The following is a 17549-nucleotide window of genomic DNA, read 5'->3' on the forward strand; positions in this document are numbered from 1 at the left end:
AAAATGGACCATTTAGAATAAATAATTAAAATAAAATAGTACTCCCTCCGTTTCTTTTTAAGTGTCGTTTTAGCATAAAGCTCTCCAACCAAGATAAATGAATTGTTATAATTTTTTCCCATTGTACCCTCATTTTAATCCACCATATACTTTCTCTTTCTAAATAAAATTCATTAATATAAGTACTCATTAAATTATTTACTTCAAATAACTAATTCCATAATTTTCTCCACATAACTCTCTCTCTCTTCCGTTGCATTTTTCAACTACTCCTAAATTTTTGGAATTAATATTGCTTGCTATAGGAATACGTACTGCTTGCATTTTCATTAATGGCTAAAGGAAAACTTATTGCTTATTGTTTCAATGAATGGCTAAAGGAAAAAATATTCCCTCCAATTATTTTAATAAAAACTTAAGTTTCCCACCGAAAAATTAAAACCAGTAGTACATATAGTATGGTTTCATATTATAAGTTCAAAATATTTACAACTCATAAAATATGGATTTAGATAGTGATACAGAAACATCATTAACAAACCAACATATATTTGAGTTATATGAGTTTGATGAAGATAACTTAGAAGAGGAGTTTGAAGCAACCAATAATATTGATGAGTCCTGTGAAGATAACTTACAAGAGGAGGTTGAAACAAACAATGACACAAGTATATTTTTTAATTTCATGTGTGTTTGGTTACTTTTAATTCCTATAATTTATCTCATGTTTTTATCTCATGTTTTTATGTAAAATAATGGTGGAATCATATTGTGGCGTAATTCAAATCTAAGTTTTGCTTGTTTCTAGTAATCGTTTTGTTTTTTTAAAAATTTACAGTGTATATTGCAGAAAATGTTGAAGCAGAACCTAGAGAAAAAAAGAGATTAAGAATCTTAAGCAATGAAGAACGCATGTATATTTATCATGAGCTACTACAAAAAAGCGTTGATGGAAAATTACGTAAAGGAGCTACAAATGAGGTGGCTTCATCAAATTCGGTTCCTCTAAGAACTGTTCAACGTATTTGGAAAAGAGCAAAAGAAAGTGAAACACGTGATGTCTCTCATAGGAAGACAAAAAATTGTGGACGTAAGAGAATTTCAATTGATGAGAATCAAATTCGTGAACTTCCTTTCAGTCAAAGAACAAACATTCGATCTTTAGCTTTTGCGTTGAAAACCAATCCAACATCGGTGTTCAGGCTTATAAAATCAGGGGCTATACGGCGTAATTCAAATGCCATAAAACCACTGTTGAAAGAAGAAAACAAAATATCTAGGCTGGAATTTTGTTTATCAATGCTTGAAGGTACACCACATGATCCAATGTTTAAGAGCATGCACAATATTATTCATATTGATGAAAAATGGTTTTATATGACTAAAAAATCCGAGAAGTATTATTTGCTCCCAGATGAAGATGAGCCATATCGGACATGTAAGAGCAAAAATTTCATTGCCAAAGTTATGTTCTTAGTTGCTCAAACTCGACCACGATTTGACTCAGAAGAAAATGAAACTTTTTCGGGTAAAATTGGTGTTTTTCCGTTTGTTACCCATGAACCGGCTATAAGGTCAAGTATTAACAGAGTTGCGGGAACAATGGTAACAAAAGCAATAACTACGGTAAATAGAGATGTGGTAAGATCATTCCTTATTGACAAAGTTCTACCCGCTATAAGAGAAAAATGGCCAAGAGATGAATTTGAGTCAACAATATTTATCCAGCAGGATAACGCAAGGACGCATATAAACCATGATGATCCTTTATTCCGTGAAGCTGCCACCAAGGATGGGTTTGATATTCGTTTAATGTGTCAGCCTGCAAACTCTCCAGATTTGAATATCTTAGACCTTGGTTTTTTCTCGGCTATACAATCATTGCAATACAAGGAAGCACCGAAAACTATTGATGAACTTATCAGTGCAGTGGTGAAGTCATTTGAAAATTTTCCTTCAATTAAGTCCAATCGTATATTTGTATCATTGCAACTATGCATGATAGAGATCATGAAAGAGAAAGGTTCCAATAAATATAAAATTCCTCATGTAAATAAGGAAAGGCTTGAAAGAGTAGGACAACTACCAATTCAAATTAAGTGTGATCCAATATTAGTACAAGAAGTCAAAAATTACTTAAACATGGAGTAATACTTATTGTAATTGGGATGTAGTCACATTTGAAAATTTCAAATAGAGTTTTTTTTTTTTTTTAAATTCCTAAACTTTAGCCATAAAAAAATAATGTTCCTGCACGTAACAAGTTAAGTTCCAAAACTTTAGCAAATATAGGAATTCAATAAAAAAATACAATAAGAATGAACGTAAGAAATGCAGTTCCTAAATTGTATCAATAAAAAAAGCAATAACAAGGAATTCTTCTCCATACTTATTAAGCAATAACAAGGAGTAAATAAAAAAAACAATAACAATGACTTCTTAAATAACAACTCCTATACCTTATGCACTTAAGCCAAATCTAAAATAGATACTCCATACTTAGTTCACAAATATTTTTCAATAAAATTTTGGAAGAAGTTTTTTTTATCATCTTTTTTATCACAGGTCGAAACTCAACATGGTGGGAAGATTCTTTTCTGTTTTCTTCTTCTTCTTCTTCAGGAAATTTGTTCAAATCAAATTCATAATCTGCCTCTTCATTTAAATCAAAATCCAATACAACTCTTGATAATACTTCATCTTCGTTGTCATCTTGTTCTTGTATCTTGTCAAAAGAGTCTTCCACTATTTCTCCTTCTTCTTGCTCCAATGAGTCTTCCACTCTTTCTTTTTTTTGAACATCCATGGAGTCTTTTGTTGTTTCCACCAGAGCTCTTTTGTTTTGCACTTGATAATTTAAACAATGCTACTGATCCTTTTTATAGAATTTTAAGTCTTCAATTGGTAAATTTGTTCCTTTGACAAAATTTAATGCTAATACATTTTTCTATGTAACATTGGAAGCTATCATTTGAATTTAATTTTTATTGACCAGCCAATACTTTGAATAGGAATGGGAGTTATGTATGGGAATGAGAGTACGTATTAAGAAAGAGAATTTTATGGAAAATGTGGAGTGAGTTATTACATATATTAAGAAAGAAAAATTTATGGAAAATATAAAGTTGAGTTATTTAAATAGTAAGGGTATAATTGACAAATTGTAACATTAAAACATCAAAACGACACTTAAATAGGAACAAAAAAAATCTTCTAAAACGACACTTAAAAAGAAACGGAGGGAGTAATATTAAAAAAATACGAAAATAAAAATTATATAAAATTAAATAAAATGTTAAGAAAAGTGAAAAATATTTTCGGGTAATTTTATGGACGAAAAAAATATTTTAAATAAGAAAAAGAAATATGAAAATGGAAGGATTAATGGTGATGAACATGGTAAGCAAGCGTAGATATATCAAAACATGGCCATGGAAGAGATGATTACCTAATGGAAAATAGAAGTGTAATGGAATCTCATATGTGATGAAGCTTTGCCTCTTTTCCACGAAATTCCAATGCTCCTTTAGGGTTAGGGTTTCAGCTTCTTAAATAGGGTGGATTAGGTGTTCTCATGGGCTTTTTAATAAGTGATTTATCCATAAGAATAAAAGTGTGAAGTGAGGTGTAAAATGTTATTTTGGGCCAAACTTAAGTGAATAGATGTCCAATGCATGGCCAAAAGAGGTAAAAAAACGTGACTGGTTTGTGCAACATGCTTAGAAAATCTGATTGGGCCAACCAGGCCCAAAATCTGCCTAGAAAATCAAGTCATGGTGCCCACTTTAAATGAATGTATCTCTCAAAACATGGATCCAAATGAGATGATTCCAAAAGGATGTGAAAGAGAACACGGGAAGGTACAATTGTTGTGAAGAAAGTATTTTCAAATAATGCCTTGAAGTGCAAGAAAATTGACCAAGAAGTCTTGACAAATTTTGAAGATTTTGGACTTAGAAATTTTTCTAAGTGTCCTAAAAAAATGTCTCACTTTGACTAAGCATAACTTTCTCAATTCTAATCCAAATGGAGCAAACTTTATATCTCTAGAAAGCTTGGAACAAGAGGAACAACTTTCATGTTGGAGAAAGTTTCAAATGGAGCTTTTATCTTGATGCAAAATGGGCTTAAAGTGAGTGCAACGATCATGAAAACTTGCCGTAAATGGAAAGTCAACCATTTTCAAATTAAGTAACTTTTCCAATTCCTGATTAAATGATGAGTCCATGATCCAACCTTGATCGAATTTCACATATAGGATCCCCTAGGCATGGATTTTGAGATTCCACTCTCAAAATGTCAGGAGTTGACTTTTCTGGCCCCACAGTTGACTTTTCCCGAACTGTCTGATTCCCGATTCCATTGATCAATTGAAGCACTTCTAGCTCAAATAAAGAGCTGATTTTTTGTATGTAGACCCTTGTGGACATATGGAGGGCCATGGAAAAGAGTTTCACCCAAAGAATCAGAAATAAACTGATTTTATACCAAACCCTAGTTTTAGGAAAAAAATGATCAGGAACTGATTGCACTGATTGCCAATGGATCTTTCTGAGATAATTGTGAATCTTCCTAGGCCAAGATGCCTCTCTAATCATGACATGGATGAGCTCCTCTACTTCCAACCAAACATTTCCTGTTGCAGGTAGCCATGAAACCCTAATTCCTAATTAAATCCAGATGAACACTCTATTAGCTTTGAATCCTTCACTGATGAACTAAGGACCATAATAAGATACTTGGACCCCCCCTGAGACCCTTGAGACTTGTATATTTAGAAAATGAAGTCAAATTCTCAATCTTGCTTTGTGTGGGCTCCTTCTGTTAAGGAGTGATCGATCAAAACCTGATCTCCATGTCACTAATGCAGTATGCAATGAGTATGACCTAATATGATGCTAATGAAGTGTAAAACATAATCCCATGCTTCCAGGAAAAATGAATGGTAAGTTTTGGGGTATTACATACTCGTGTGACATTATTGATCCCAACAAGACCTCCACCAAGTGAATGGGCTTGCAAGTCAACTTACTAAGGAATAACTCCACACAAGTCAACAAGACTATGCCATTCTCCTATCATAAGTGCACTCGAGTTCGGGTATAGAACTCATCTCACAAGAGATCACCAAGCACACAAGCAATTGATATATATCAAGCAATTCATATATTACAAATAATACAGTCATCCCAAATTTGCACAAAAATATGTCACAAATAAATATAAACATACAATACAACAAGCAAAAAGTAGGCTAAACCCACTAGGAAGAAGCACATCTTTTCCCCAACAGAGTCGCCACTTTTCTGTAGCAGGGTATTCGTTACCTTTAGATTTATTGACTAAATCAAAAGTAAGCATATAATTCGAGTCGCCACCGCACTTTTATTTGTCCAAAGGAAAGGCTAAAAAGCGAACAAAAGCCAAGTAAGAAGTTTTATCAAATCAAAAACTAATAAAAATGTCAGAGATCTGGGTAAGGGGGTTGGTTATGAAATGGGAAGGTTTTACGCACCCAAGACATCCTTACTACTCTAAGGGAACCTCTTTTTGCAAACATGTGTTGTAGGTTGGTATTTGTGAAAATATTCGTGCAAACAAGATTGAGGGGATGAGAAGAGAATAGATTATATTTACAATTTTGTTGTTTGAATGGATGAACCCATTGCCTACGTACCATCACAAAGGTAGGATCAAAACCTCGTAGTTCAGGGTAAAAATCTCAAAGATTGGTGAATTTATTTGATCAAAAGCCTTAAGGTCTTTTGTTATCAAAGGGAGAAAACTCAACCTAAACCAACAATCCACCATGTGAGGAGAGTTTCAACATACTAGTGAGGGGTTAACCCTATAATAAGTATGGAAGACTTATAGTCCAATCACTGAGGAAAAGGTGAGGCTTACATTAACCACTATGATAACTCAAACCTATGGCGAATGTTTATGAAAAAAGGTTTAACAAAGTTGGCCATTGGAACCACAAAATCACTTGAAGTGAGTTGTATTTACAAGTTAAGTGTATTTACAAAATGAGGTCAAAGTAGACTTAAGGTTTATTCACAATGAGTATTAATGAAAAGATTTTTGAAAAAAAGTCAAAGGCATAAGGCCTAGGTTTCTAGTTTGAAAACAATGTCAAAGTTTGCACAAAATGAGTTTGGCTTGGGTTAAAGTGGGGAGAAGAAGAGAAGGGCTAGTCCTAAACATGCAAAGATAAGAGAAGAGATAAAACCCTTGGAGTTCCTTTTCTTGAGATCATAAAGATGATTCAAGATGATCCTTTCCTTTGGACTTAGCAAGCAACAAGCAATCAAATATATATTATATTCAAGCTCCTAGGATCTCCACTTGGCTTGTCTCTCTTAACTTGGCTACTCATGACAATGGTCCTTCTTACTATCTCAAGATGGAATCCCTACCATACAAGAACAAATATCAAAAAGTTCACAACACAATAAGTGAAAAGGACAAAGAATGAGTTTAGATTAGGGGTCATTTGAAGTCAACTTTAAGATTTAGCATTCTAAAGGCATGAGGCCTAGTTGCTCTTCAACAAGTTTAGCATTTTAAAGGCATGAGGCCTAGTTGCTCTTGAACTCCTTTAAGCATAGGTAAGGTCCGAATTCTAAGTCCTTTCTCCTTTTTGCATTGGGTTCACACAAACAAAGACAAAACAAACACAAAGCAACAATATATTTATATACAATATGAGCTCCAATGAGCAAAAGGAAAATGGCATAAGCATAAAATATGTGCTCAAGTGAGCAAAGGGAAAAAGCAATATGAATAAATGAGCAAGAAAGTAAATTGCATCAAAGTAAATTGCAAGAAATTAAATGCTTGAATTAAAGTTAGTAGTTAGTAGTTAATATTAGTGTGTCATAAGACAACTTAGCGCTATGTTAAGCAATCGTAAGTGGACTAATGTAGTAGTCACACCTATCTGAGGCCGGTCAATAAAACTATAGGTAAATAAACACAAGTTAGAGATCATGACTAGTAAGCCAAACTCCTACAACTTGACATGCCAACAGAAAAGAAGAAATACCTTGTATGGACTTTAGGTTTTTTTGCTTGACTAAGAAGCAACCTATCTTGGACACAAAGCAACTCACTTGATCTTTGATCAAGTTGAGTTTGATTTGGATCAAAGAAGGTTAAGCCTCTCATGTGTTAAGACCAACCACAAATCATTAACTCATTGGCCAAAATAAAAAGAAGAAGTGAGATGAAGATGAAATGAAAAAAAGGAGAATTCAAATGACATAATCAAAACACAATGATCAAATGTGAATCAAATCATCATAAACTAATGTAAAAGAGAAGAGAAATGAAGATTAGAAGTCAACAAAGTCAAACATATTTTTTTGTATTTTTTGGAATTAAAATAAATGCAAAATTAAAATGGACAAAATATGGTCAAACCTCAAATTCAATTCAAATCAACTTCAACAAGTCCAATTGAATCATCATAGGTCTAACATGGTTAAACAAGGTTTGACAAATTTTCTCAATATTTTTTGAAAACAGAAACTATTTTATAACAATTAAAAACCAAAAATAACACAAATGAACTAAAATCTCAAATAAATCTCAAATCAATTAAGAAATTGATGAGACTATTTTTCATAGACTTATCATGATCCATATGTGTTAAGAAAATATTTTTGGAATTTTCAGATATCAAAAGTATTTAAAATGAATTAAAAACTATTAAAAACAAAATAATTCACAAAAAATATTAAATGAAGTTACAAAAATAATTAAAAATCAGATTATGAAACTAGATTTTTCAAGAATTTTTTTGCCATTGGTCTCATATTTTTGTGACTTCAAATAAAGTAGTTATGAATTTTTGAAATAAAAAGGAATTAAAAGGAAATAAAATAGAAAATAGAAAATAGCAAAAAAAACCAGGAGCGCTGGATTGACTTTATTAATTGACGTGGCGTCATCCAAGGGCTCAGAAGCGCTGATGTACCATGGTCACAAGTCAAATGCATCACACAATGAATTAAAAGAGGTCAAACACACGCACGACCAAGATTAGATCGTTTAATTGAGATCCAAGGGCGGTGGGGTATCCACGTGGGGATGGTGGTGGAAACCACCATCTTCTCCGGCCAGCAAACAACTTCCGGCCACCACGCGCAGGTTTTGAAACTTCAATGAAAATAAACAAACGTGGTACCAAAATGAAGCTGGGGTGATGTACATCACCCCTGTAACCTTGGATTGTGCTCAATGTTTCTATTAAGTGAGAAATCTGAGCTTGAAATTCAAGGCATGCAAACTGAAATGGTTCAAATCATGAAATCAAGACCACCACTGATCTGCCTCTTGCTCGAGGACTTCAGAAAACAGTTTCAATCACAACAATTCACATCATGGAGTAAGATTTAGATCAAAATAGTTTGATGTTATACCTTTGAAGTGCAGCTTTAAACAACACGATCTCTTCAAATCTTTGCTTCCAATTTGATCTTGAGATGATGAGGATGCAAGGCTAAGGAATTGAAACTTGAATATCACATGATTGTGTTGAAATTCAAGCTTGAATTTGAAAAAATGAAAATGGAAATTCCTTTGAGTAAGGTTGGGTTTTCACTTCAGCGGCCTTTCAGATCACCTTAAGGTTGATATTTGAATGAGCAATCCCATGTATTTATAGCTGGAGATGAAGCAAGGCAAGGCAATACTCGTGTGTATGAGAATTGGGTCCTCCATGCATGGGCCTGTACAGGCGTATGTGAGGCCCAAAATTGAGTGGAAATGCAAGTTGATATCATTCTGAGATGGTTTGCACGTGCAATTGGCTTGGTGTTTGCTTGTCCATGAAGATTCAATGTGAATTGCATAATTGATCATAAATGTTAAGCCCTTCGAAAATCACACATGGCAAATCCAAACATGATGGTGTGAGTAATGGTTGGAAAGATTTTTGAATAAGGAACGAAAGTTATGTTGGGCAAAAATCCATTTGGAGTTTGGAAATTTATGAAAACTGGCCTTGAAGTTTGAGGTACAAAACATGTCTAGGTTTCCTTTGAAATCTTTTATCAAAAGTGATCAACTTCAAGCCCTTCTATTTCAATGATGTAAGAATCAAATGGAAACACCTCCAGCATCAAAGTTGTATATATTTTCAAGATAATCAATATAGACTTAAAGTTTGCATCATTTGGATTTTTTATGAGAAAGTTATGGGCACTTGAAGTTGGACATTTTTCAAATTCAATGGTTTTGGTCCAAAGTGACCTATAATGTTTTGTATTATCACATGTGTTTCTTTTAGGATTATGAAATTTTGTCCAACATAAAAATTGAAGTAGACATCTCAAGATTTCCAATGAAATTGGTTTCACCTCAAAATCATAAAAAATAAGGAAGTTAGGTCCTTGGGAAGTTGACCTAAAATTAGGGTTTCAACCAAAATGACCTATAATGTTTTGACATGAATGATGACCTTCCAAGTTTCAAATGGATTTTTGATGAACATGAAAGTTTTTCATATGGTTTTTAATAACATTGTTTCTCTTGAGGTCATCTTCATTTGACAAACACATCAAACGTTAGGTCTCAGGAATCCTCAGTTTAGTTAGATGACTTGACTGGTCAACTTCTCAAGGCCAAACTTCAAATCTTGATGAATGAATGATTGAGGATACTCACATAGGCTCATATATGCATAAAATAATGAATGAAATAACTCCCATTGATTTAATTTGATCATAGGTTGAGGTTGCTTCATGGGCAAGGCACAATCAATGCACAGTTGAATTAGGGTTTCCTTGGGAAACAATCCTCAAGCCCCTTGGTTTATCTTGACCAAGTTGGAAAATTGAGATACTTGGGAGGCATATATGATGATCGAGAGCTTTGGGGACCATTATCATGCTTGCTTTCATCTTCATCTAGCCACTTCGTTGAGCTTAGGAGCCTCCTAGGAGCAAGGGCACATGTGATCACTTGAGCTTCAAAACAAAAAGAGTTAGTGACATATTTTTGTGCTTTTGGTTAGTAATCAAGATAAGAAAAGCAATAATATACAATACAAGCATGCTTGGTGGTCTCAAACCACTCACACAAGTCCCAACCCAAGGGTTAAGGAGCCAAACAAGCTATGATCCTTGAGGAAATGCAATGAGCAAATGATATGATGCCATGAGGGATCTTAGGGTCAAAATTAGGGTCTTACAGGGTGAAGAACAACACTTAGTGAGAAAATAGGTGAAAAAATGCACCCACGTCATGCTAGGACAAGCTCACGTTGGGCTAATGATTACTCAACTCTCTCGCATTGACATCTAGCATGCCCGCGTTGAATATTTTTTATGAAACACTTTTGGCAACTTTATAAGGAATATGAGGAAAATAAAAAGAGGTTGGATTGTGGAGAGAGAAAAGTGACATATTTGAGCGACTTTGGAGTTTTGGAGGCCATTTGAGAGTTATTTCTTCGGTGATTCTTCATGTTCTCTGAATCTACACTTATGGTATTGAATTTTTTCAACATGACTAGATAGATTCCTCTTAGGTTAGGTCTTATTTGATGATGAACCTGTTTTTACTTGATTGAGACATATGATATGATGTTGTTAATGTGATTGTTCTGACTCGTTCTTATTATTCAGTTATTGATTATGCTCATTGCCTTTTATTTGTTACGACATTCGAATTGATCTTGATAAGTAGTGATTACTGACCCTAGGGTTATTTATCCAACATACTTTAACTGTTGAATTCGCTAATTGGCTAGGGATAATATGATTAGAAATTGTGATTTATATATTAACGTGTTGTGTTTCCAGATTTAAGGGTATAATTGACCAGGGGGATCAGGGAATTAACGTGTGGGCTATTGAACTACACGCCAACAGATTGGGTGTGGCGGTAGAGTTAATTTGTCGTGTAACTTTGTAGTCATTGCGTGTATGTTAATGCTCGTTTCATCAATCAAGTAGAAATATGGGATTATGATAATAAGACTTGACCGTCTTTATCATAATTGTTATCAAACCTTCTCTCTTTTATTTTCGACTAAAATAATATGAAAAACCCATATTTACTGGTTTTAATCATATCGCATAATATACCTTGTTTTAAGTTCGTAATTCCTGTGGAGATAAATTTATTTTTATTAATTCAATAACAACATTAGTACACTTACTAGTAAATTGTCCATCAAGGTTTTAGCGCCATTGCCATGATTGTTGATATTTTCGACAAGAAAAATAATGTGTGACATTTGTAAATTTTGACCTCAAATATATCTTACTGAACACACAAGCACCCACCAATTGATCGACCTGATAATTGATTCTCGAAAGAGGATACCTATTTTTTATAGTAACTTTATTCAGTTGTCTGTAGTCAACACACAACCTCATACTGCCATCCTTCTTCTTAACTAGTAACACTGGCGTACTCCACTGAGAAACACTTGGTCGAACAAACTTCTTCTCAAGCAACTCTCCCAACTATGATGCCGACATCCTATATGGAGCCATCAACACTGAATTAGTACCGAGTACCAAGTATATGGAGAACTCAACTTTGCGCTCCGACTGCAAGTCACTGATATCATTTGGGAATACATCCGGAAAGTCACACAGAAGAGGTAAATCAACATTTGCAATTTTTACTGTCAACTTGCAATGATGCAAACATTGCAAACATATGAACCTCATCTTCAAAGAGTTCTTCAACTTATTTAGTAGATAGAAACATCAACTCTCCATTACACCAAACTATGGAAATATCACCGTCCTATTGTAGCCGTTGATATGAACATATTTGAAAGGTAGACATACCAAGTCCATCGCAAAACCCTTTCCATAAATGGTTAACGGACAACTCAAACACACCATTGGAGTAGTCACAAAACCATTAGTTGGGGTATCGATAACCATACTCCCAACCATAAAAGATAATTTTAAATCCAACCTCTTAGCACACTCAAGCAAAATAAACAAATGAGTAACACCAGTAACAATAATAGTAATTAACTCAACATTGTTAATAAAACATATACATATGATCAAGTTATCCGTCTTGGGAATCTCTGAACAACTCAAAGCAAACACTTTACGATTAGTCTGGGCAGCAGTAACTGTCGTCTTCTTTGGCTTATGACATTTCATACTGATATGACCCTGTTCACCATAGTTGTAACAAGTCAGACCATCATTCTTGCATCCTGCAACATGGTGACCCGTCTTCCCATGTTTGGAACTCCTTAGAACCTTATTATTACATTCATTAGCAAGTTGCCCAGCTCGCCACACTTGAAACACTTTACAGAAGCGGGATCCCCTCCCCCACTTGGTTTCTTCTCACCCAAAGTCTTATGTTTTCCCTTGTTAGCGGGAGTCACATAAGATTTTCCTCGAATCCGCCCTTTCTTCTCACTAAGACTTTTATAGTGAGTAGATCAGACTCTACTATCCTCATTGTAGATTCTTCTCTTACTCACCAGTTCAGCATACCAACGAATCTATTGGTATCTAACACCTTGTTTGATCTCTTGTCTCAACCCATTTTCAAACTTGAGACATTTGGAAGTTTTGGTATCAACTCTGTTGTAATGAGGATAAAACTTCACCAGCGCCTCAAACTTCGCAGCATACTCTGCCACAATCATGTTTCCTTTCTTCAACTCAAGGAACTCTATCTCCTTCTTGCCACACACGTCCTCAGGGAAATACTTCTCCAATAATTCATTTTTGAACACAACAAAAGTTATCTCTGTACCATTAGCTTCCAATCTTGGATGCACGTTATCCCATAAATTCCCAGCTTCCTCTAACAGCATATGATTACCAATATGTACCTTATGAACCTCAGTTCAAGCCATCACTCAAAAGATCTTCTCGGTTTCTTTGAGCCATGCTTGTGCACCCTATGGATTATAGCTACCCTTGAAAGTTGGTGGGTTATTCCTCTGAAATTTTTCCAAAGCACGAAACTCAGCAAGAGCTGCTCCTGCTCCCCTAATCTGATTATTCTATGCATTCTAAGCCATCACCCGAGCAAGCGATTCCAAAGCTTCAACAATAGCACAATTGTTTCTCCTAGCCATTATGCACACCATAAAACAACATTAGAATAAACAATGCATCGATAGTGTACATACACTCATCGACTAATAGGGAACTAACATCATAAAAAAACTTGGCCGGACGGACCGACCCGCTCTAATACCACTATTGTAACACCCTAAACCCCACACATAAATTATTGTATAATTTAATATAAAATATAACCACGTAGGGTGTCACACATTTATAAAACACGACCTGGCCCGTAACACGAGTCTTAACAGTAAATTTCAATACACACATTTGTAATAAGGATGTTTACACGATATCCAACTTATCTGAATCATACATGGGATGTTTACAAGATATCCATCTCATCTGATCAGTATCATATATTCACATAATAAGACATTCATAACTTGTCATCGCAAGCTTACTTCTATTTTAAAGTATCATGACAGTAGAATTATCATCAACAATTATGGAAGAAAAAGTAATTACATTTAGTCTTAAACTTCAATTCCAATAACAAAATAAGAGAGTTGTAATCAATCAACTCAACATCTTAAGAATGCTCAACAACAAAATTAGTCTTATGACTTTAACATAATCGGACATAAGGAGTAAAACAAGCGTTTAACCCAACCGAATGTTACATGACCAGAGCAAAGTACCACTAGTAAAAGAAAAAAAATAAAAAAGTAACTCCAAGAGCTATCTTCCACTTACTTCAACGATACTATTCTTGAGTATCTGCATGATTCCCATGTAAAGACAACATTCAAATAGAAGGGGTGAGAATACACTTCAATAATTAAAGGTGAAAACAGGCAGGAGTAGATTATCACATAGCAGCAACATACACATTACTCAATCAACACAAATATATTAAGTATTCTCATCCAACAACACATCAACAACAATCAATACAAATGCAACACTTATGCAATGTACTCAACACCGACTCGACATGCATGTGGTACCAAATATGAACACTCAGGTTCATTTCTCTCCTCAATCCCCACCATAGGATCATATTCCCTCTTGGAACCAGAGCACACCAAAATTGCTACCATCGCCATATGTAACACTTCACCAATTCCTACAAGAACCAGCTACTCGCACTCGATCCCCATCATAGGACCAAGGCTCACCAAAAAGAACTAAATTTTTTATGACATGAATGTATGTACTCATAACATGCAAGAATAACACATACACATTGGCCTATCTTTTGATCGTGTATGCCACCAGTAACATAATCAACATAAACATAAAATATGTATAATTAAATATGAAACATATTTAAAATTCACCACAATTATTTGTCACAAGCAAGAAATAAATAGTGTTAAAACAACAACAAATAACAACAAATAATAGGAACTCAACAATTGTAACTTCATATGCATTTGATCATGTTACTTCACCAACACGACGACACATCATCGTATAAACATAATGATTTGCTAACCAATCATACAAGTTAGAACAAACATCCCTACATTAGTCATATTAATACCTATCAGCTATCTGACAAAGCACTACAATGATGCATCTCTGAGCGTTATAATTCTAACGCTTCAAACGGCACGTCATTTGGGCCTACGGATCAAAAGTTATGGCGTAAATCGTCAGACAATTATACATGTAATTTTCGTCAATTATTAAGGAAATTATCCCATATTAATCCTCTTAAATCATTATAATTTAATAGTATTTTTATTTATCTTTCCAAAGTTTCGAATCGCGTCTCAATACGTGTCACGAAACTCCAATTACGAAGAAAATTGTTGGAACCGAAAAATCAGTACACAACAACTGTAACCGGTCACACCAAAACACGCAACCCGTTACAGTCACAAAAATTTCAAAAAATACTTATCATTTTACACCAATGCGTTAACCGCTTACCACTGTACAGGAACGAACAAACGTAATTTTCATTATTGGAGGCCTTTTGAACCTCCGATTTTGATTCCGTAAACACCTCCGATCTCAAAATTCAACATACTACACTTATTCAGTGATTAAAACAGGAATTTCATAATAATTCACATATTGGCATCAAAAAAATAATTCAATCTCATCAATTCATGTTTACCCAAAACCTTCCAATCCCTCAAACATGGTGGAAAACATTTGACATCTCAAAACAGAAAATAATGCATATATAATAACAACAAAATTCTCACCAAATTCATCATACAACAACAATTATAACAAAAAATCCAGAATCAAACATTAGAACACCAAATCCTATTGGAGGTCAAGGCCTCCTCCTTCTACCCCTCATTCTTAAACACTCATTAAAGAAGCAATTTCCCTCTTACATTAATTCCTAGAAGCACTTTGATAAAATTCAGGTTTTATTGATCATTCTTCCTTAACTCCTAGCCTTCTCTCTATTTTCCCATTCCTCTTGCCTCTTTCTCCTTTTTTCCAATTTTCTATGTCCTGGTCCAAAAAGCTCTTAAACTTAGGTTAAACTCTTAACTTATATTTTTAGGATAATCTTTCTAGAATCAAAATTCTGACCCAACTCTTATCCCTCTTACTCCTTCCTCCCTTCCACTTCTCATAATTTCCCTTTTGACCCAAAGTCTCTATTTCTTCATTATAATTAAATAAATCAAATGAATTACTATTACTTAAATATTAAAATAGTAATATTCTAGATTTAATCTAGTTTTCTCCCTCTCAACAATGCTAACCATACACCCTCAAACACTTATTTATTTAGTTAAACCATAATAACTAAATAAATTTCATACAATTATAATTAAATAAAACACTGAAAATCATCATAAATCATCAAAAATTCAAAATAAAACATTCAATAAAATTGGAGTGTTACAATGTTGTCATGAGATAGTTCTTGAACTTTCTTTGAAACTTTCCTTCATAAGGCTTTCCTTAAATGATTTTTCTTTTAAAGATCAGGACAATCATGTCAGAAGTGATCATGCTAGTTGCAATTATAAAAGATCTTCTAATCAACTTCTCTGTTCTAGGAACATAAGCCTTTGAAGTTAAAGCTTATACTAAAGAGTCTCTTATTACTCTTGGTAAGATGTAGGAATCTCTTGCAAAAGGAAGGCCATTTCCTCATTATCATAATCCCCATTAGAATCTTCTCAATTAGAAGTTTCTTCTAGTTTTTCTGACCTTTGGGAATATGGATATTTGATCAATCTTCCTTTTAAATAAGCAGATCAAGATTAAACCTGATTCCTACAACAAGCACATTTACCCCCACAAGTCAGTCTTAAGGATTAAGAAGTCCTTTGATACTTACAAGGAAAATGACTTAAGGTAGAAAATATTTCTGGATTTCTTCAACAAGCACACTTGTCCCACGAATCAGTCTTAAAGATTAAAAATCCTTTCATACTCACAAAACAAGTGACCTAGAGAAGAAAAAAGTTTCTTGATCTCCTTTAGCTCAACTTTCTTTTCCTTCTATAGTTTCCATTTTGTAACAAATGAAGGAAAATTCAAGGAAAGCTGAGTCGTTGCTTGAGTAGCTTTTTCTCACCGAATCTTTTTTGTTTCATAGTTAAGTGAAATAAGCACTGTCAGGCTCTAATACCAACTAAAGATGAGAAAAATATACAAGAATGGGGGGGGGGGGGGGTGGATTGCATATGACTAAAGATCTCTTTTCACTTATGATTTTGGAACATCAGATTTTGAACCACGTTCAGAGTCTAATACCGGATTAAATATCAAAAGTGAGAAGTTTACTTCTTTCTTTTTCAACTCTATTTCAGAACCTAAGGTTTCAAGCTCAGATTCGGATATGAGTAAGAGGATGAATTAGAACTGAGTCTAACTTCAGAGTTTATTTGCACATCAAAATATAAATGCAGAAATAAATAAATATACACACAATATATCCTGATTCCTCTCAAAGAGAGAGTAGTCCAGTTCCCTTGCAGCACAAGAGCTTTTAACATTAATCAGACTGATTATACTTTGTTAAGCCAGCAACTCAAGATTTCCTGCTCAATCACACTTGATCGAGACTTCCTTGCTCAAGCACCCATATCAAGAATTCCTTATCAATCACCCCTAATCGAGACTTCCTTGCGTAAAATTCCTGTTCAGGACTTCCTTGCCTTAAGCTCATGTTAAAGACTTTTTGCTCTACCTGCAAGCATGAGACTTCAATGCTCAAGCACCTAACTCGAGACTTCCTTGCCTAAACACTCTTCTAAGAACTTTCCACCTTAATCTCATGTTAAAGATTTTTGCTCAATCATATAGAAAGAGACTTCTTTGCCTAACTAATTATTCTTCTCTCCTTGCACAAATTTTTCTTGTTGTTATTCCTTTCTATTCTAATGAACATATTCAGATATTCTATCTTTATAATGTATGTGAATATGTTTCATGTCTGCTCTCACACACTTAACCCTTTTGGTTATATTTTCTATTTAATGTGTGTTTCATAGATATGTGTTTTCTGATTAAAACACAGTCTCTCTCAACCAATATAGTGAATTA

The 17549-nt window shown here is 34.2% G+C and overlaps 1 protein-coding gene across 1 annotated transcript; it reads left to right on the forward strand.

The window, feature by feature from the left end:
- Window positions 1-502: 502 nt before the first annotated feature.
- Window positions 503-2151, forward strand: LOC127131912 (uncharacterized). Its single transcript, XM_051060796.1, has 2 exons — window positions 503-668; window positions 839-2151. Exons 1-2 carry the CDS (start codon window positions 503-505, stop codon window positions 2149-2151), a joined length of 1479 nt encoding a protein of 492 aa, XP_050916753.1.
- The last annotated feature ends 15398 nt before the right edge of the window (window positions 2152-17549 follow it).

Source organism: Lathyrus oleraceus, chromosome 3 (assembly GCF_024323335.1).
Source record: "Lathyrus oleraceus cultivar Zhongwan6 chromosome 3, CAAS_Psat_ZW6_1.0, whole genome shotgun sequence".
Lineage (NCBI taxonomy): Eukaryota > Viridiplantae > Streptophyta > Magnoliopsida > Fabales > Fabaceae > Lathyrus > Lathyrus oleraceus.

Excerpts from the sequence above, each read along its gene's own strand:
- LOC127131912 (XM_051060796.1), top strand. The coding sequence starts at position 503 with ATGGATTTAGATAGTGATACAGAAACATCATTAACAAACCAACATATA. Across the intron at positions 669-838 it reads TGAAACAAACAATGACACAA|TGTATATTGCAGAAAATGTT; the intron begins GTATATTTTTTA and ends AAAAATTTACAG.